Source organism: Acipenser ruthenus, chromosome 52, assembly GCF_902713425.1.
Source record: "Acipenser ruthenus chromosome 52, fAciRut3.2 maternal haplotype, whole genome shotgun sequence".
In the NCBI taxonomy this organism is placed as follows: Eukaryota; Metazoa; Chordata; class Actinopteri; order Acipenseriformes; family Acipenseridae; genus Acipenser; species Acipenser ruthenus.
Window position 1 is genome coordinate 2,534,482 of NC_081240.1, and position 20,282 is coordinate 2,554,763.

The window sequence follows — 20,282 nt, forward strand, 5'->3', positions numbered from 1 at the left end:
TTTTTTACCCAAATTGAAATGCACAATTCGAATGTTTCCCCACCTCTGCAACACCCAACACTGGGATCAGAGAACGCCCACTGATCTCCAGTTCTGAGCTGTTGCTTAGGTAATCGCTGTAATAAAGCACAGTGAAAGCATGGTTAAGCATAGGGAAGCATTGTAAAGCACAGAGAGGTCTGGTAAAGCATAGGGAAGCATTGTAAAGCACAGAGAGGTCTGGTAAAGCATAGGGAAGCATTGTAAAGCACAGAGAGGTCTGGTAAAGCATAGGGAAGCATTGTAAAGCACAGAGATGTCTGGTAAAGCATAGGGAAGTATTGTAAAGCACAGAGAGGTCTGGTAAAGCATAGAGAGGTGTGGTAAAGAGGTGTGGTAAAGCATAGGGAAGCATTGTAAAGCACAGAGATGTCTGGTAAAGCATAGGGAAGTATTGTAAAGCACAGAGAGGTCTGGTAAAGCATAGGGAAGCATTGTAAAGCACAGAGAGGTCTGGTAAAGCATAGGGAAGCATTGTAAAGCACAGAGAGGTGTGGTGAAGCATAGGGACGCTTCTTTCTTTTTTCTTTCTCTCTTTCTCTCTCTCTCTCTTGCACAGCACAGTAATCACACTTCAGAGAGTCCTGTTTCAGCCTATTTGTGGCACACTGCAGTTTATTTTCCCAACACAAACACAGATGGAAAGAACACAGTCGCTTTGGCAGGGAACACTAATTCATATTTATCAAGGCAGAATGTTTTCCTCTAACATTTGGGAATAGCAGATTATGCAATTGAATAAGCACAAGATTAGTGGATCACACTGTTAACCCCTTACCGGCTAAACCAATGCCAAGGCGTGTATTAATGTGGTCCATAAGACTGAATTCTTAAGCATTTAGTTTTACAGTGTGGGATTCAGTTCTAAGGCTTATCTAGATATTATATAAGTGATCGAGTGTGCAAGCAGGTAATGGTCTTCTGAGCAGATGAAATCTGGGCAACACTTTACATTATGTGTCTCTAATTATTGTGTATTTACATAGCAGTTACTTAGCAAATACATGTGTACTTACACATAATTATAATGTTGTTATGCATAGTTACAATGTACTTAATGTGTACATATTTTTGCATAATATAACCCTTACCCTATCCCTATCCCTACCCCTAACCCAAACCATAACCCTGACCCTAACCCTAACCCCAACCATAACTGTAAACTTAACCCTAACCCTAAATCGAAACCTACCCCTATCCCTAACCCTTTTCTGATGCAATTGTGTACTTTCAAAATGTCCACTCCAGTGCACTCGGGTTTGAGATCTGTCTTCTAAATCACTGCAGGAAGAACTGTGTTACCTGTTTGACAATGTGGGCAATAATCCTTACACTATCAGTGTACTAGAGCAGACATTTTGAAAAGAGCTTTGAAACAGACTTTTAAAGTTCACCCTTTATCCAAACTGTACTGTGCTGTTTGATCACCAGATGACAGCAAAGGCAATGGTGTTCTTGTCATGTAATACCTATTATAAGTCACACCCCTATTGGAACCTACTGGCATCAGCTATACTTGCAATATCACAGAGAGTGTAGATCCCACACTCAGTGTCAAAGACACAGCATTCAAAATGTTTAAACCAAAAACAGATTCTACAGCTGTGCCTAAAAGTTTATCATCACCTAGAATTTTAGGATTGAGACATAATAAGAAAATAAAACTCTATGAACATAATTTTGATCATTTATTTAACATCATGTAATCAAAGAAACTACAAAATTATATTGAAAAACTCTACCAGAAGCCATAGTAGCAGTACACTATTTCATGTTTGAATTTTGTCAGTGTTTTTTTAAGTATATGGAAAACTACAAAGTGGTGTGTAATTCAATATGTAAATGTGACATTATTCAGCAGGTTTCATTCCACTTTATGAAGAAAAATTAGGTCATTCTATAGGCAAAACTTGTATCCAGAGCTGTATATAAACTGATTAAGTTGTTAATACTTTTATTATTTTTGTTATTAGATTTAATAACTTACTTTTTTAAATGTTCAGTGGCTACCTCTAATCAAGCTGAGAGTGTACTTTCTCTGGCTCTCTTTGTAAGACACAGCACAGACTATGTGGGGATTAAATACACTCTCAACTTGCTTAGAGGTAACCATGGAACACTTAGACACATACAAGACATTCAGGGATCACAAGCATTTGCACAAACTAGAGTATGTGCTACATATCTCAGGTGATTCTGTTTGCTTTGTTTAACAAACCTCCCACCAGTGTTCATACTGACCTGGCATGGAAACAGTGGGCTTTGTTTACATGATGATAAGAAAAACCGCTCTGTACAAAACAAAATACAGGAAAACTGAGATAAAGAAGCTGGCTTAGTGTCTGTGGTCGCAGAGCTGGGAGGAATCAACCCAGAGAGAACTTCTCAGGAGAGAGTGAAGAGAACAACCAGGTAACACTGTTAATATACTTTTTTGTAATTGTTACAATTGCTTGTAAACATTTACACCTGTGTAAACTGTACAGGAGTTTACAGCCTCTTGCAGTTGTTACGTGAATACTGTGATGATCAGACTGTGCTGTAGTTACTGTCTTTACCTGCTTTGTCACAGAACAGCTGTACGAACCTGTATCTAAAGGCACGGATCTTTAGTTGCTCTGCTCCCTACCTTTGGAACTCCCGAGTCATATCAGCAATGCTGACACAGTCAGACCTTTTAAATTCAATTTTAAAGCAGATTTGCTTATTGTTGAGCAGGATTTTTATTGTAAAGCGCAGTGGGATTCTCTGCATGAAGAGTGCTGCTTGCAAGCTGTATTGTATTGTACTTGAGAAGGTACAGAGAAAGGAAACTAGGCTGATCCCAGGACTTAATGACATGAGCTACGAGGACAGGTTAAAAATAATGAAATCTCTTCAAACTAGAAAAAAAAGAGAAAGCGGGGACTTGATTGTTTTTAAAATCATAAATGGTCTAGATAAAGTCCAAGACACTAGTTTAGCTCAGAGAGCAGAACAAGAGGGCAGAAATGGAAGCTGAGTAGCGTTTAGAACAGAAGATGGAAAGCAGTTTTTTACACAGTTATAAATGCATGGAAGAGCATACCAGGTGAAGTTGTTAAAACACTGGGAACATTAAAAAAAAAAGACTAGATTCTGTGCTTTTAGATTAGTTACCCCACAGAAGGGGGGAATCCTGCTGAATTGAGGGCTGTTGGGAGAAGATCATGTTGTTTTGAGAATATTTTAATTTTACATCATTTGATATTCATTATTTTACATAATAAAAGTTAAAGTACATTTTTTGAATATTTAATGTTGGTAACATTTTGCATTAATGTCTCTAATTACTTAGTAAATACATGTGTACTTACACATCATTACAATGTTATTATGCATAGTTACTATGTACTTACTTTTTGCATGATATATGTAAGTACACAGTTGTATCAGAAAAGACTTAGGGTTAGGGTTAGGGATAGCGTTATGGATAGGGGGGTTAGGGTTAGAGTTAGGGTTAGGGTTATATCATGCAAGCATTTTTACACATTAAGTCAGTGGTTCCCAACCCTGGTCCAGGGGACTCCATGTGTCTGCTGGTTTTCATTGCAGCTGAGCTCTCAATTACTTAACTAGACCCTTCATTTAACCTATAATTTGCTTAATTAGACCTTTATAATTGTTTTCAGCTCTTAAACAGTTGCAGTTCAAGTTATTTATAACATGTTACAGCTAACTTGAAATCTGCAGCTGTTTCAGAGCTGAAAACAATTTAAAAGGTCTAATTAAGCAAATTATCAGTTCAATTAAGGGTCTAGTTGAGTAATTGTGAGCTCAGTTGAAATGAAAATCAGAAGACACTGGGGTCCCCAGGACCAGGGTTGGGAAACCCTGCACTGAGTCCATTGTAACTATGCATAATAATATTGTAATGATATGTAAGCATGCATGTTTTTACTAAGGAACTAAATATACAGCAATTAGAGACGCTTCATGCAAGTGCTACCTTAATTTCATGTTTAGTATCATAGCATGTGTACTTTGCATATTTCTCTATGCTCTTTCTGCTTAGATCAGGGGTGTCCAACGCTGGCTCTTCTACTCCTGGTCATTGTTCCAACACTGTTCTAAATGGAATCAATTAACTCTCCATCCACACCCTGAAGTACTTCACTGTAGAACGTCACCTGTTAAACCTGGAGTGGAATGGGCCTCCAGGACCGGGATTGCTTGGACACCCCTGACTTATCAACTAGGCTATCAACCCACTATTCCATATTTTCAATCACTGGCTCCACTTCTGCTTTCTCTGTGAAAAATGACAAATCTCTGTTAGAAATCACAGGGGGCAATAACTTTTCAAATAACCTTGCTTTAGAAATGCAGCTTCTGGAATAGTTAGTAAGCAGAAACAACCACGTAGAATCAGGGATGGAAATAAGACTCTTGACCGGAGGGTCGTGGGTTCAATCCCAGGTGGAGGACACTTTACCTAGATTGCTCCAGTAAAAACCCAACTGTATAAATGGGGAATTGTATGTAAAAATAATGTAATTGCATGTAAAAAATAATGTGATATCTTGTAACAATTGTAAGTTGCCCTGGATAAAGGCGTCTGCTAAGAAATAAATAATAATAACAATAATAATAATAATAATAATAATAATAATAATAATAATAATAATAATAATAAGACCGTAGTAAAGCCTTGAATGGGCAGACTGCTATGCAACAGGAGTCTTATTTCCATCCCTGAAGAATAACAGAGAAAACACATACTAGGATATTACAGTCTAAAATGACAATACTCTGGATATCTTTCATATCGATTGCATGTTATTTTCATTTGCAGTGCGATGAAGTTACGCTTCATGCAGCTTTCCCTGCGCCACAAGTTCAGGCCCCTCTTCCTGGCTCTCCTCTCCCTCTCTCTCCTCCTCCACCTCCTCATCTCTCTAAACCCCGTCTTCGAGCCCCGAGACAGAGCAGCCTGCCCTAGGCAGGGCCCCCACAATTCAGCGGGCCCGAAATCGAGAGGGGGCCACTCTCCAGTGCTGGTCAGAGCCCTGCAGGACTTCAGCGGCTCTTCAAACAGATCCTCTTTGGAAAGCGCCCCATCCAACATGGCCGCCACCCGTGCTGCCACACACAAGATGTCCGCCGGCCCCGCCAAACTTGCTACATCTAAGATGGAGGCCCTTTTCAGACACCCACTCTACAACAGAGAGAGGCCTGAACTGAGAGAGGAAGACTGGCTCTTTCGAGTGAGGTCTGGAGCTGAATTGAACACGAAAGACAGTGGAAGTCAAGAATGGTGAGTACTGATGCTACAGGGGTGTCCAATCACTGGAGGGCCAAAGTGACCAGTTGCATAAAACACTAAATTAAATTCCCCTTAGTTTTCCCCTCCTGTTCCTTGAGTTTAACGGTGTAGCAAAACCAGCTTTGCACATTTAAGTCAATACTCTAGTTAAGGGAACAGGTATCCTTAAGTGTTATGTTTAAACTGAATACTTAAGGTGTTTTATGCAAGCCCCAGATTTAACACCTAACATGAGATAATGAACTCCTTTAGGTTCTGTATGGAGGTTTAATTGGTTCAGGACTGGAACAAAGACCAAGTTTGGACACCTAACAACTCACCCGAGTCAAATTAGCATTCAGGAATTGTGTCATTACATTACTATGCCAAAGAGACAATCGAGAATGTACTCAAATAAACTGTTCAAGTACCAATAAACCAGGGGATTAAGTGGTTCATTATCTCCTGAGAATAGTTTAAATATTTATTGAAAGCAAACAGACAAACGTTTCGACTAACGTCTTCATCAGTGTTATTAACATAAAAATTAAGAAAGAAAGTAGTTTTGGCCGATGCCTACATCAGCGGTACTGAAAACTAGAAGAAACTCATTAAAGGAGGCACACCTTTTGGCTAATCAGTAACCAAAACGAGGGGACTTGATTGAAGTCTTTAAAATCTAGATGAAGTCCAAGACACCACTGCAAATTTAGCACAGAGAGAAGAACAAGAGGGCATAACTGGAAGCTGAGTAAAGTTTATAACTAAATTATTAGTTATAAATGCATGGAATAGCCTACCAGATGAAGTAGTTGGATCTAAAACACTGACTAGATTCTGTGCTTTTAAATCAGTAGGGGAGAAAGATGTGGGCCTTTTGTCATTCCAAAACTTTTCTTACGTTCTCATGCTCTTAATTAAAACAATAATAAAGATGGCTTGGTGCAGAAAGCTTTGATAATGTTGGGAATTCCGTGAGCTCTGAGAATCTTCTGTGTCTTGTATTTCTCTTCCACCCCATCCTCCAGGGTGAGTGATGAGGATGGGGGCTTTCCCCCCTCTCAGTGGAACAGCAGTGTGGAGTCGTACCCCCCCTGGCTGCGCTTTCACCTGGGGATAAACCGCTATGAGCTGTACCCCCGACACGAGCCAGCCCTGGAGCTGCTGCTGGAGCAACTCGCTACACACAAGATCAAGAGCGCCGGTGAGACTCGCTGTGACAGCAGGGATCACACAGAGCACAGAGCTGCACACTCAGACTCAGACTCACACACACACACAGATCACAGAGCTGCACACTCACACACACACACACACACACAGAGCACAGAGCTGCAAACTCACACTGACACACACACACAGAGCTGCACACTCACACACACACACACACACACACAGACACACAAACACAGAGTACAGAGCACAGAGCTACACACTCACACTCTCTCTCTCACACACACACACACACACACACAGAGCACAGAGCTGCACACTCAGACTCAGACTCACACACACACACACAGAGCACAGAGCTGCACACACACACACGCACACACACACAGAGTACAGAGCTGCACACTCACACACACACACACACACACACAGAGTACACTGCTGTGCAAAAGTCTTAAACATGTTGCATTTTTCTACTCTGCTGCATTATGAGAATCAACAATTTACTCAAAGCCTCCACTAGTGTTTTCTACTATTATAACAACCTTGGCTTGCATAAAGAAGGAAAAACATTGAGTGAAATAGCTCGCATCACTATTTTCAATGTGTGGTATCCGAAGCATAATCAACAAGTACAGAGAAACATAATCTGTAATTGATAAACCCAGGACTGGAAGACCCAAAAAGCTGTCTAACAAGGATGAGCAATACTTGAAGATAATATCCTTAAGGAATAGAAAGAAGACAAGCGTTGAAATGACAACAGAACTGGCAGCAATTCTGATTACAATTACAACTGTCCTTTTGTTTTATTTGTTCATAATAATGAGAGCAGTTTCATTCCATTGACGACACTGCTCTCTGGTGGTTAACACTGGTACTGACACATTCAGCTTTAGAACAGAATAGATAAGAGGAAAGATGATCAATTTTAAAAGCATTGGTTAGCCGTCTTGAAAGGAAGAAAGAAACAAAGAAAGAGAATGCTGTACTGCAGTGTGGAAAGCAGTGGGGTTTGAGGAGCTCAGTGGTTAGATAAAGAAAGCGCTGGGCTGCAGTGTGGAAGGCAGCGGAGTTTGAGGAGCTTAGTGGTTAGATAAAGAAAGCGCTGGGCTGTAGTGTGGAAGGCAGTGGGGTTTGAGGAGCTCAGTGGTTAGATAAAGAAAGCGCTGGTCTGCAGTGTGGAAGGCAGCGGGTTTGAGGAGCTCAGTGGTTAGATAAAGAAAGCGCTGGGCTGCAGTGTGGAAGGCAGTGGGGTTTGAGGAGCTCAGTGGTTAGATAAAGAAAGCGCTGGGCTGCAGTGTGGAAAGCAGTGGGGTTTGAGGAGCTCAGTGGTTAGATAAAGAAAGCGCTGGGCTGTAGTGTGGAAGGCAGTGGGGTTTGAGGAGCTCAGTGGTCAGATAAAGAAAGCGCTGGGCTGCAGTGGGGAAGGCAGTGGGGTTTAAGGAGCTCAGTGGTTAGATAAAGAAAGCACTGGGCTGCAGTGTGGAAGGCAGTGGGTTTGAGTAGCTCAGTGGTTAGATAAAGAAAGCGCTGGTCTGCAGTGTGGAAGGCAGCGGGTTTGAGGAGCTCAGTGGTTAGATAAAGAAAGCGCTGGGCTGCAGTGTGGAAGGCAGTGGGGTTTGAGGAGCTCAGTGGTTAGATAAAGAAAGCACTGGGCTGCAGTGTGGAAGGCAGTGGGTTTGAGTAGCTCAGTGGTTAGATAAAGGCGCTATATACATAAAATCAGTTGAAATTGAAATTTAATTTGCTGTTTTGCATTTCAGTTCAGAAGCCGGGCGGGACTCAACTGAAGCTGGTGATGTCATTTCCAAACTACGGACAAGCTCTCTTTAAACCAATGAAGTAAGTGTTTCCTTCAAGCTGTCAATCTTTCTGAACTGGACTAACTGTTCAGACAAAAACTTTTATAAGGGCCTGTGGTGCACGTGTGTGTGTGTGTTGGTGTGGGGAATATTGGGTTGGCAGGGAGGGGGGTAAGTTTCTTCCTGTCAAAACACGTGGGAATGTGGCTGGAGCCGACAAGTGAATAAATGTTTAAGTGATTAATTAGGTTCCAGCCACGGGTGTGTAAAATAGGTATTCAAGGGTGTTAATTAGAGGGATTAGAGTTGATGTTGGTGATATAGGTGGGAGGGCTGTGTTCGATGGAGTGTGTTTCATGATATGCTGTATTTACAGCATGTCCATTTCTGTGTTTGTTTACATTTGTGAGTTTTGTGTAAACCTTTTGTTTTGGCGCTTGTGTCTTTTGTTTTGTTTAATGTTTCTGTCCTTGTTACTTTTGATTATTTGGCAAGTAAACATGGGTATTAGTGTTTCACCTGCAGCTTCTGTGTCTCTCTTCCTGGCTGGTGACACTGTCCTGTCTACAGGGCCACTCTGACCTTGAGTGGGTCAAAATCCGCTTATATCTTAGACTACACCCTATACTGGATTTGTTATATAATAAATACGAATAATTCAACAGTTTAGCTGATATGAATGGGACGCCATTGCCATGTGATGCAAATACATTCCAGGTATCACATTGATATTAGGGTCTAGTGCTATAAAATAGGGGAGTGCCTGGTATTTACCTTTAGGAAATATTTATCAGCAGGGATTAAATAAATCCATTCATTAACATGTTCATTTCAAAACAAGAAGAGCAGTCCTTCCCTCGCCATTACAACTGAGCACCAATCGATGGCAATTAACTTTCGCAGTGTTTTAAAAGCCGATTGGAAGTGAATTTTCCTCTCATCCAAGGCACTGACATTTTTACTCCTGTACCAAGTCCATAAACTGACAATGAAAATGAGTTGCTAAACACTGGTACTGACACATCATTCAGCTTTAGAACAGAACATAGCACCAGTGATAATGACAGTGGAAACTAGGAGATGTAGTTCTTTGTTGAGTTTAATCAGAGATAACATCTTTGGCAGGACTGCAATCCCACAATGCACTGCAGAGATGACACATTTCTAAGGAAACTAAAGAAAGTTTCAAAAATACTATTGCATATCAAAAGCAGAAAAGAAAGGTAAGACAAACAATCATTTATAAAATCTAAATGAGTTTTAGTGAGTTTTATCATAACACTGTCAGATTATTATTGATTGAAACTCAATAATTGTGTAAACAAGGGAATTCAAGGGACCGCATTGTTTTGCGTTGAGTAATTAACACATTTTATTCAATTTATTTAATACCTAACAACTTCTTAAAATTGAATTTCTTAATTACACATCCTAAATATTTTATAATAATAAGTTACAAGGAAATTCAGTCATTTCCCAAACTCACAAACTTATGAGAAAGTCAAATAGACAAACGTTTTGGTTAATTTATAAATCACTGCAGGAAGAGCAATTAAAAAAAAAAAAAAAACATAACACGTGCTCTGGCTTTTCTATTCCGTACCACATCATTAATCGTTCATGCTGTGTTACCTGTTTGACAATGTGGGTAATAATCCTTACACTATCAGTGCACTAGAGCTGACATTTTGAAAAAAGCTTTGAAATAAACTTTAAAGCTATAAGTGTAAAATGAAAATATAAATGACCGGTCCATTATTTAAACAGTTGTAGCAACACGTGGGGACGTGTAACGCTATATTTTTCAGAACCCCGCTACTTACTCTGTAATGAATGGATTTCTTGAATACCTGCTGTTAGATCAGTCCTCACCAATGTGTTTTAAAAATACACCCGGAATGTATTAGGATAATCAGACACCAATACAATCGCAGTCAACAATACAAGTTGCATTACTTAACTTCTAATATTATTATTATTATTTATTTATTTCTTAGCAGACGCCCTTATCCAGGGCGACTTACAATTGTTACAAGATATCACATTATTTTTACATACAATTACCCATTTATACAGTTGGGTTTTTACTGGAGCAATCTAGGTAAAGTACCTTGCTCAAGGGTACAGCAGCAGTGTCCCCCACAAGGGATTGAACCCACGACCCTCCAGTCAGAAGTCCAGAGCCCTAACCACTACTCCACACTGCTGCTCTCCAGTAGCAACACTATATTAATCCATACGAGGCAAAGAGAATAGATAGCAATTATCTCCTCCTGATTCACATTTCCATAGCATTCAATGTACCCTAACATTACTTTGAGTAGCTGCCAGCCTATCTTGAGTACAGTCAATCTTAGAAAGGTCTCAGCACGTTACATACATTAAATGCGTCTCAGCAAGAAAGACTATTCAAATGATTATTCAAAGTGTATTAAAACACTAAAATAATTAAAAGTACCAGATCTTACACTGCCGATGAATACTTCTTAAAGGCATTTCCTGATATTTCCCTTCCTGTCTTTTGATTGGCAGGCAAGCGCGTGACCAGGAAACCTCGCCTGACTTTTTCTACTTCTCTGATTTTGAGAGACACAACGCTGAGATCGCTGCCTTTCACCTGGACAGGTAAACAGCTCACCTCAGCTTGCCACTCTCTCCTTAATACACTGGCCGAGAAGTGCAATGAGGTGGCAAATCTACACTAGAGACGTAGCTGCAACCAGGGGACTGAAACGGGGTGGTGACATCAGAGAAAGGGGAGGGGACATCAGGGAAATGGGTGGGGACTTCAGAGAAAGGGGTGGGGACTTCAGATTAAAGGATGGGGACTTCAGAGAAAGGGGTGGGGACTTCAGATTAAAGGGTGGGGACTTCAGAGAAAGGGGTGGGGACTTCAGAGAAAATGGTGGTAATCTCAGGACACTTTAAAACAGGGCAAGTTTTTTTAACTCACCTCTAAATCACACATAGCCGGATTTTTTCAAATTCAAGTCGCACTTTTTTGACCTAAATAAAAGTTCAAATTTGGGGTGGGGAGGGGGGGCAACTTTTCAGTTCGGGGACCAATTTACATTAGCTCATGTCAATTACTGTGGCACGCTTGAACGAGAGCTACAGTACAGTGATGCCCACTACAGTAACCACTCTTCATACCGTACCAGTATATTAACATGGCTAGGTGGTGAACTTCATGCACATTTTATGATGCCGTTTTTAAAAGAAAGTTTCAACCACAGGGATCAGGATACTTCCTATAGGGCGCCACAGTAATGAATCGGCATCTCAACCCATTGAATTGAATGGAAAGTCAATGTGATGAGCTCCGTCTCTCTTGGGGCAGGATTTTGGATTTCCGGAGGATCCCGCCAGCTGTGGGCCGCTTGATCAACGTCACATCGGAAATCTGGGAAATTACAACAGACCGGAAACTAGCCCGGACTTTCTATAGATCACCAGGTGAGAGGAAGACAAGCCAGAACTACAGGACTGGGCAGTTAGTGAAACACTGTACTCTACACCTTCACCTGCTAGCCATGGCTTTAACTTCCATTGCAACTGCACTTCTGCAGGAGTGCTGACCATCTTTAAAATCCATTCTCTCACCTCTTATTAGCTTTATTAACAGTATCACTGGCCCTCCCTTTAAAGAAGCGCTGACCATCTTTAAAATCCATTCCTCACCTCTTATTAGCTTTATTTACAGTATCGCTGGTCCATTCCTTTAAAGGAGCGCTGACTATCTTTAAAAACCATTCTCTTACCTCTTATGAGCTTCATTAACAGTATCACTGGCCCTCCCTTTAAAGAAGAGCTGACCATCTTTAAAATCCATTCTCTCACCTCTTATTAGCTTTATTAACTGTATCACTGGCCCTCCCTTTAAAGAAGCGCTGACCATCTTTAAAATCCATTCTCTTACCTCTTATTAGCTTTATTAACAGTATCACTGGTCCATCTCTTTAAAGGAGCGCTGACTATCTTTAAAAACCATTCTCTTACCTCTTATTAGCTTTATTAACAGTATCACTGACCGTCCCTTTAAAGAAGCACTGACCATCTTTAAAATCCATTCCTCACCTCTTATTAGCTTTATTAACAGTATCACTGGTCCCTCCCTTTAAAGTAGTGCTGACCATCTTTAAAATTAATTATCTTACAAGATAGGTGTAATGAAGCACAGCAAAAGCTAAAGCATAGGTAAGCACTGCAGAGCACAGAGAGGTACGGTAAAGAATATTAAAAAAACAAACCATGGTAAACTAACCCTTAAAAAGTGTCCTGTAATAAAGCAGAGTGAAAGCTAAAGCATAGGTAAGCAAAGCACAGTGGTATTGTAAAGCATATTGATAAACATGGCAAAATAGGGTCAACTATATGTAAAGTATAACCACAGGAAAAGCATGGGGGGAAACTGCAAGAATACCATGGTAAACTTTTACACGGGTCTCTCTCTCACTGTCCCTGTCTCTGTCTCTCTCTCTCTTACTCTGTCTCTTTCAAATTCAAATTTGCTTTATTGGCATGGCAGCATTCTTGTTATTGCAAAAGCATTTACAAAGTACAATATAAGCATTAGGAACATCAATAAAAGTTAATAAATGAAAAGGAATAATTAAATAGAGGGAGGAATGTAAAATTAAACTCTGGGTCTGTCTCTGTCTCTCACTCTATCTCTATCTCTCTCTCTGTCTCTCTGTGTGTCTCTGTGTGTCAACGAGCAGCGTGTGTTTCTATGGCGATTGACTCTCTCTTTCTCTCTGTGTCTCTGTGTGTCAACTAGCAGCGTGTGTTTCTATGGCGAGTGACTCTCTCTTTCATCTCTGTGTGTCTCTGTGTGTCAGCGAGCAATGTGTGTTTCTATGGTGAGTGACTCTCTCTCTCTCTCTCTCTGTGTCTCTGTGTGTCAACGAGCAGCATGTGTTTCTATGGTGAGTGACCCTCATCTCTCTGTGTGTCTGTGTGTCAGCGAGCAACGTGTGTTTCTATGGCGAGTGACTCTCTCTCTCTCTCTGTGTCTCTGTGTGTCTCTGTGTGTCAACGAGCAACGTGTGTTTTTATGGTGAGTGACTCTCTTTCTCTCTCTCTGTGTCTGTGTGTCTCTGCGTGTCAGCGAGCAATGTGTGTTTCTATGGTGAGTGACTCTCTCTCTCTCTCTCTCTGTGTCTCTGTGTGTCAACGAGCAGCGTGTGTTCCTATGGCGAGTGACTCCCTCTCTCTCTCTGTGTCTCTGTGTGTCAGCGAGCAATGTGTGTTTCTATGGTGAGCCACTCTCTCTTTCTCTGTGTGTCTCTGTGTGTCAACGAGCAGCGTGTGTTTCTATGGTGAGTGACTCTCTCTCTCTCTCTCATCTCTCTCTGTGTCTCTGTGTGTCAGCGAGCAATGTGTGTTTCTACGGCGAGTGCTCGTATTACTGCTCCACGGAGCACGCTGTGTGCGGCCGGCCCCACCAGCTCGAGGGCTCGATGGCTGCCTTCCTACCCGACCCTAGCCTGGCCAAGAGGAGGAGCTGGAGGAGCCCCTGGAGGAGATCCTATAGCAGGAGCAAGACAGCACAGTGAGAGGAGGGGAGAGGAGGGGAGGGGAGATCCTACTACAAGCACAAGAGATGATGGAGAGGGGAGAGGGAGAAGGCAGAGGGCGGGGAGGTGGGGAGGGGAAAGAGGAGGGAGGAGAGAGAAGAGGAGAGGAGAGGATAGGGGAGAGAAAGAGAGGAAAGGAGTGACTTGAGCTTGAACTGACAGAATCGGGGGAGGGGAGAAAGGGTCCTAAAACACAATGAGAAAGGACGGAGAGGGGATAAGGTGCTGGAGGGGAAGAGAGACAGAGGAGAGGAGCGAGATGAGGGAGGGGAAGGGAGATCCTACAACAAGAAGCTCCAGACAGTGTAGAGAGGAGATTTAGGGAAAGGACGTTGTGTTAGGAGTAGCACTGGGGATGATATTCAAGGTGGGTATTGAGATAATGGAACTTCCATTCTGAATGCATGTAAGGGATCCGGGAGATCCATTTCACCAGCGCACATTCCTCTTCCAGGTGGGAGACAAACCCAGACTACTGTGCGACGGTCAAACAGACTCCCCCCTACAACAAGGGCACCAGACTGCTGGACCTGATTGACCTGTGCATACTGGACTTCCTCATGGGTACAAACCTTCGTTTATTACTTCAGTAATCCATCCATAGAAAAAAAAAGCTTTCCTGTTCCATGAATTGAATGAGAAAAGTGTTCTGTAATGAACTCCCTCCTCTTGTCACACAGGTAACCTAGACCGTCATCACTATGAAACCTTTGAGAGGTTTGGCAACAACACGTTTCTGATTCACTTGGATAATGGCAGGGGGTGAGTACACCTCAAATATAGAGCCCAGCGTATTGGGCACGGACTGAACTGCTCCCTCCCTCTCTCACCCCACTAAGAGAAATGGGGCTCCTTCCAGTCCAGGGCAGGTTTGAGTCATAGAGCCTGAACTGCTCACTCCCTCCCTCTCCCCACTAAGAGAAATGGGGCTCCCTCCAGTCCAGGGCAGGTTTGAGTCATAGAGCCTAAACTGCTCACTCTCTCCCTCTCCCCACTAAGAGAAATGGGTCTTTCTCCAGTCCAGGGCAGGCTTGAGGCATGGAGACTGAACTGCTCCCTCCCTCCCTCATCCCACTAAGACAAAGGGGGCTCCCTCCAGTCCAGGGCAGGCTTGAGGCATGGAGACTGAACTGCTTTCTCCCTCCTTCCATCACCCCCTAAGAGAAAGTCAATCGTGGTTCGTTCAGGTTGTGGCTGGTAGGTAGTATATGTATAATTGTTGTACAAAATCACAACTGCATGGTACGGGAATTACAGACACACCCCCCCAAGTGGTAATTTCTAAAATCACATCTCACATTTTAAGGTGCTTACATTATTATTAATTACTCATTTAGCAGATGCTTTTATTCAAAGCAACTTACAGAAACTAGGGGGTGAACTAAGAATCATCAACAACTGCTGCTGCAGAGTCACTTACAATAGGACCTTGGTTTTACGCCGAAGGACGGAGCACAAGGAAGTTATGTGACTTGCTCAGAGTCAATCACAGTGAGGCAGTGGCTGAGCTGAGATTGAACCGGAAACCTGCTGGTAACAAGCCTCTTTCTTTACCCACATTTTACATGTTACTTTGTTATACTGAGTCAAAAAACACAACTAATCAATCGTTTGATTGAATCAAATAGACAAATACATCTTGAAATTCATTCACACATCTCCCCCCTTTATTTGATTGAAAAGCACTGGACGCTTTTTAACCCATCCTCAGCACCACTGATTAAAAAGAAAACCCTTCATTTTTAGGTATCCCTGCCTCCCGTTTCTATGAAACGTTCAAATTAAAATGAGCTGTGTGTGACCCCTCATAACCCATACAACACCACAAGCAGCAATTCAAAACTCAGTTTAAATCTTAAATAACTCACTGCGGCAAAGTGGTTTGCAGTGCGCAGGTGTAGAGGTGATGCAGTGCTCAATACAATGACAGACAACAGAGTTTCTGGCGAAATGATGGTTTATTTATAATCCAAAGTCACTTGACAACTGTAAATAATAATAACTGGCAATACACAACTATGTGTAGTGCTCAGTTAAAACCACGGGGTTCAGTCCCGAAATAATAATAACACGTATAACAAACACGGTCACAAGTCCAGAGTGAGTGCTCTTTGTGTGAGTGGTGAAATACAGTTAACAGTGAACAGAGGTGAAGTGCAGTCCAGGTTTGGTGCTGGCTTCAAGCAACAGCTCCTGGATAGTTTACTTCTCTAATAATAACAAACAAGACAATTACTCGACAGACGAAAACAGTACAAACACTCACAGTCCTTCAGCAGTTCATTGGTAACCATAACAAAGGGACAGTTAGCTTCGTCACATCCCCTTTTATACTGTCAGCCATGCCCCCTTGGTTATTATTTATTATTATTATTATTTATTTCTTAGCAGACGCCCTTATCCAGGGCGACTTACAATTGTTACAAGACAATGTTACAAGAATCACATTATACAGATATCACATTATTCTTACATACAATTCCCCATTTATACAGTTGGGTTTTTACTGGAGTAAAGTACCTTGCTCAAGGGTACAACAGCAGTGTCCCCCACCTGGGATTGCGAGTGCAATCGCTTTTCCTCCAATCTGCGATTGCCACATCGCCTCTCGTCTGGGGCGATGACTCTGCCCCCTTTCTAGATGGCCGACTTCCAACTTTCCCTGGAATGAATTGCCAAACCATCTAGTCCCGGGACACACTGTTCCCTTTACAGCACCCTCACAGGGAGATTTGTAACCAAGGTTCATTCTTTCTGTCACACTCACTTAGGCTAACTACCAATTACATGCAAACAAATATTTTCAAACTATCAGATTACATGCAAGTAAAATATATCTATATTAAACATTATCTGTCATAATGAAACAGCTAACCCTTATAAAAGTGTCCCATAGTAAAAGCACAGCAAAGTGTAATGAATCACAGTGAAATCTAAATCATAGGGAAGCATTGTAAAGCACAGAGAGGTCTGGTAAAGCATAGGGAAGCATTGTAAAGCACAGAGAGGTCTGGTAAAGCATAGGGAAGCATTGTAAAGCACAGAGAGGTCTGGCAAAGCATAGGGAAGCATTGTAAAGCACAGAGAGGTCTGGCGAAGCATAGGGAAGCATTGTAAAGCACAGAGAGGTCTGGTAAAGCATAGGGAAGCATTGTGAAGCACAGAGAGGTCTGGTAAAGCATAGGGAAGCATTGTAAAGCACAGAGAGGTCTGGTAAAGCATAGGGAAGCATTGTAAAGCACAGAGAGGTCTGGTAAAGCATAGGGAAGCATTGTAAAGCACAGAGAGGTCTGGCGAAGCATAGGGAAGCATTGTAAAGCACAGAGAGGTCTGGTAAAGCATATTAAAAAAAAACATGGTAACTAACCCTTTTAAAAGTGTCCCTTAGTAAAAGCACAGCAAGGTGTAATGAAGCACAGTGAAAGCTAAAGAATAAGGAAGCATTGTGAAGCAAAGAGAGGGAGGGAAGGTAAAGTATGTTAAAAAAATAACATGGCAAACCAGGGTAAGCTATGATATATGCAGAGTGTAACCATAGGAAAAGCATGGGGGGAAAACTGCATGGGGCAAAACGATGGTAAAATTGTATAAGGATATATATTATGTTTCATTATTGAATTAGATTGGGAATTCAACGCTATGCCGTGGCACTCTTAACACCTGCTCTGTTTGCCTGTGCAGGTTTGGACGACACTCCCATGATGAGATCTCTATCCTGGCTCCGCTCAGGCAGTGCTGCAGGTAGATCATCCACAACAGTGGAGCTCACCAGTGCTTTGGATAAGAGGGAAAATAGAACAGCTGGATCAGAGTACAGTCAAGCGGACAAACGCTTTGGCAAATTCTTTGTCAGTGTGATTTGTAGGAGATATTAGATAAGGTTTCCCAAACCAGGTCCTCGGGACCCCAGTGTCTTCAGTGTAATCATTTGCTTAATTAGACCCTTTCTAATTGTTTTAAACAGATTTTAAGTTAACTATAAAATTGTAAAAGTAACTTGAAATCTGCAGCTTTTTAGGAGCCGAAAACAATTAAAAAGGTCTAATTAAGCAAATTATTAATTCGATTAAGGGTTTAGTTAAGTAATTCATTCAGTCGGAATGAAAACCAGAAGACACTGGGGTCCCGAGGACCGGGTTCGAGAAGCCCATGCCTATTTCATTATGAACTGAGCGCAGGGATGGAAATAAGACTCCTATTGCTAGCCCCAGTGTGTAAGGGTAACAAGCCCAGGTGTGTCTTATTAGACTCATAGTAAAACCAGGAATGAATCAGACTACTCTGTAATGGGAGTCTTATTCAGGTGCTGTCAAAGATATACAAGCTGGTTTTCACCCACTCTAGGTCAGAGTGGCCCTGATAAAAGTTTTTTTTCTTGTTAGTCCTTTTTTGTTGTTGTTCAGTAACACACTGTTATTGTGTGTGAAGTCCAGTTCAGAATGAGTGACAGCTTGAAGGAAACACTCACTTCATTGGTTTAAAGAGAACTTGCCTGTATTCAGGAAATGACATCACCAGCTCTAGTTGAGCACTCTCTACAGTCTACTGAGCATCTCTTCCTGCTCCTTGCCTCTCAGGATCAAGCGCTCCACATACCTGCGTCTCCAGCTGCTCTCTCAAGAAGAGTACAGGCTGAGCGATGTTCTCCGGGAGTCACTGTCCCGGGACCCCCTCTCTCCAGTTCTGTCTGAACCACACCTCTCTGCTCTGGACAGGAGGTTGGACACTGTCCTGAGAGCCGTGAGCACCTGTGTGACTTCACAGCGAGGGGGAGTGCTGCATGATGACATCACGCCATGACATCATAGTGAAGACCCACACACCACTGATTCAGTTGTGCTCCAGACCCATGTATTGTGTAATATATCAGAGGTGCCTGTTGCAAGTGAGTTTCAGTTCCAGTAGGTTGTCAGATGATGCTGGACTCTGATAGAGAATGCACACTGCAGCTGAGGTTTACTCCAGTGGCAGGGCTCTCTTTATATGTGGGCCATTATGGAAAACAGACACAGACACCAACAAAATAAGCTGATAGGCATTGAGGAAGGGACCATCAGAACAATTTTAACACATTGCAGACTCTGGGCCTCATTTACGAAATGGTGCTAAACTTTATGGTGCACGATAATTGCAATTACTGTGCGCGTTAATGATTTATGTATTTACTATTGCAATTTTATTCATTATCTCACGAAATAGTGGGCATATTATGGTGCACTCATTTTATTGTGCCATACTATGGTAATCAGAATGAATATGTGATTTGTATGGTGATGCATGATAATGTATTTAAATGAGGCACCCCACTCTGAATAATGAGGTGAGCTTCATTCACACTGCATTTGCTAAAGGACGATAATTGTAGTGTGCACATTAAAGGGAGCGATAATTCATTTGTTTGGATATCAGGCTTTAACCACTGATAGACGAGCTATTTAAACCTATTTTTCTGGCCTGAAAACTAGTGATGTGCAGTTTGATTCTTTTTACTGACTCGATTCATTTGATTCATTCAGTTTAGTGAATCAATTCAACAGATTTGTTTATTTGATTCACTGATTCACTAACCAAAATAAATACATCTTGCTGAATTACTTGGTTATGAAAATTTCTTTGAATGGCAAAATCTGGCAGCAAGGGCCATTTAAGACTGTTCACTTGGTGGGGCGTACCATAAAAAAAATATATGCATCTATATACATCGTAATGTACGTGAAAATGTCTATATAAACTGTATGTAAGCCAATATACTACTTTACACAAAACACATTAACTAGAAGCAGCTTTCCTAGAACACTGACAAAAAAACTCAATATCACAAATGTAATATAATTAGGGCTTCTGATTTTAGGTTTTAACCAATAAAACCCAATAAAACACCCCTGATACAAAAAAAATGAAATCGGTTGATAGCCAATAAGCACCAGACAATACTGGAAAAACTGTGAAAATGGTTAAGCAATTCATTTTGACTTTACCCTTTTCCAATTCAAAAATAAAAACTACTACAAAAATAATAATAAATACATTTCCCAGTGCTCCTGGGCAATGTCCCGCCTTCCTGACTTGTATCTATCATTGATTCATTCTGAATACTTTAAACCCGTCCCAGCTACTGAGTGGCAGCACATTCCTACATTTCTATCGGAGACTCCGCTTGCGAGATTTAAAATGAGATTACAATCAGGATGGAGGCTTGTTAGCGGCATTTCAAGCTGTATTACAGTTAAGATACAGAGGATTTAAAACAGAATTGTGGCGAAATGTACAAAAATGCCTACACACAAAAAACCCAGAAGAATGTGCCCGTGACCAGAAGGATTTCATTGTGGGAAGAAGGGACAACTTAAGTGTGCAAGTACTGTCGCGTTACTACTATACATATTTTGATAAAAAACGATTTACATAAAACTCGAAAATAGC

General features: G+C 41.6%; 1 protein-coding gene across 2 annotated transcripts; it reads left to right on the plus strand.

The window, feature by feature from the left end:
* The first annotated feature begins 1,992 nt into the window (after positions 1-1,992).
* Positions 1,993-19,450, plus strand: LOC131722959 (extracellular serine/threonine protein kinase FAM20C-like). 2 transcript variants are annotated; one of them, XM_059016159.1, is made up of 11 exons: positions 2,210-2,451; positions 4,853-5,314; positions 6,331-6,506; positions 8,242-8,320; positions 10,813-10,905; positions 11,621-11,736; positions 13,654-13,834; positions 14,314-14,423; positions 14,540-14,621; positions 17,541-17,600; positions 18,437-19,450. In XM_059016159.1, exons 2-11 carry the CDS (start codon positions 4,857-4,859, stop codon positions 18,657-18,659), a joined length of 1,578 nt encoding a protein of 525 aa, XP_058872142.1. In that variant the 5' UTR covers positions 2,210-2,451; positions 4,853-4,856; the 3' UTR covers positions 18,660-19,450. The 2 variants fall into 2 exon arrangements, with proteins under 2 accessions (XP_058872143.1, XP_058872142.1); XM_059016160.1 differs by lacking the exons at positions 17,541-17,600; positions 18,437-19,450 and adding an exon at positions 14,879-17,533 and having other exon boundaries at positions 1,993-2,451.
* The last annotated feature ends 832 nt before the right edge of the window (positions 19,451-20,282 follow it).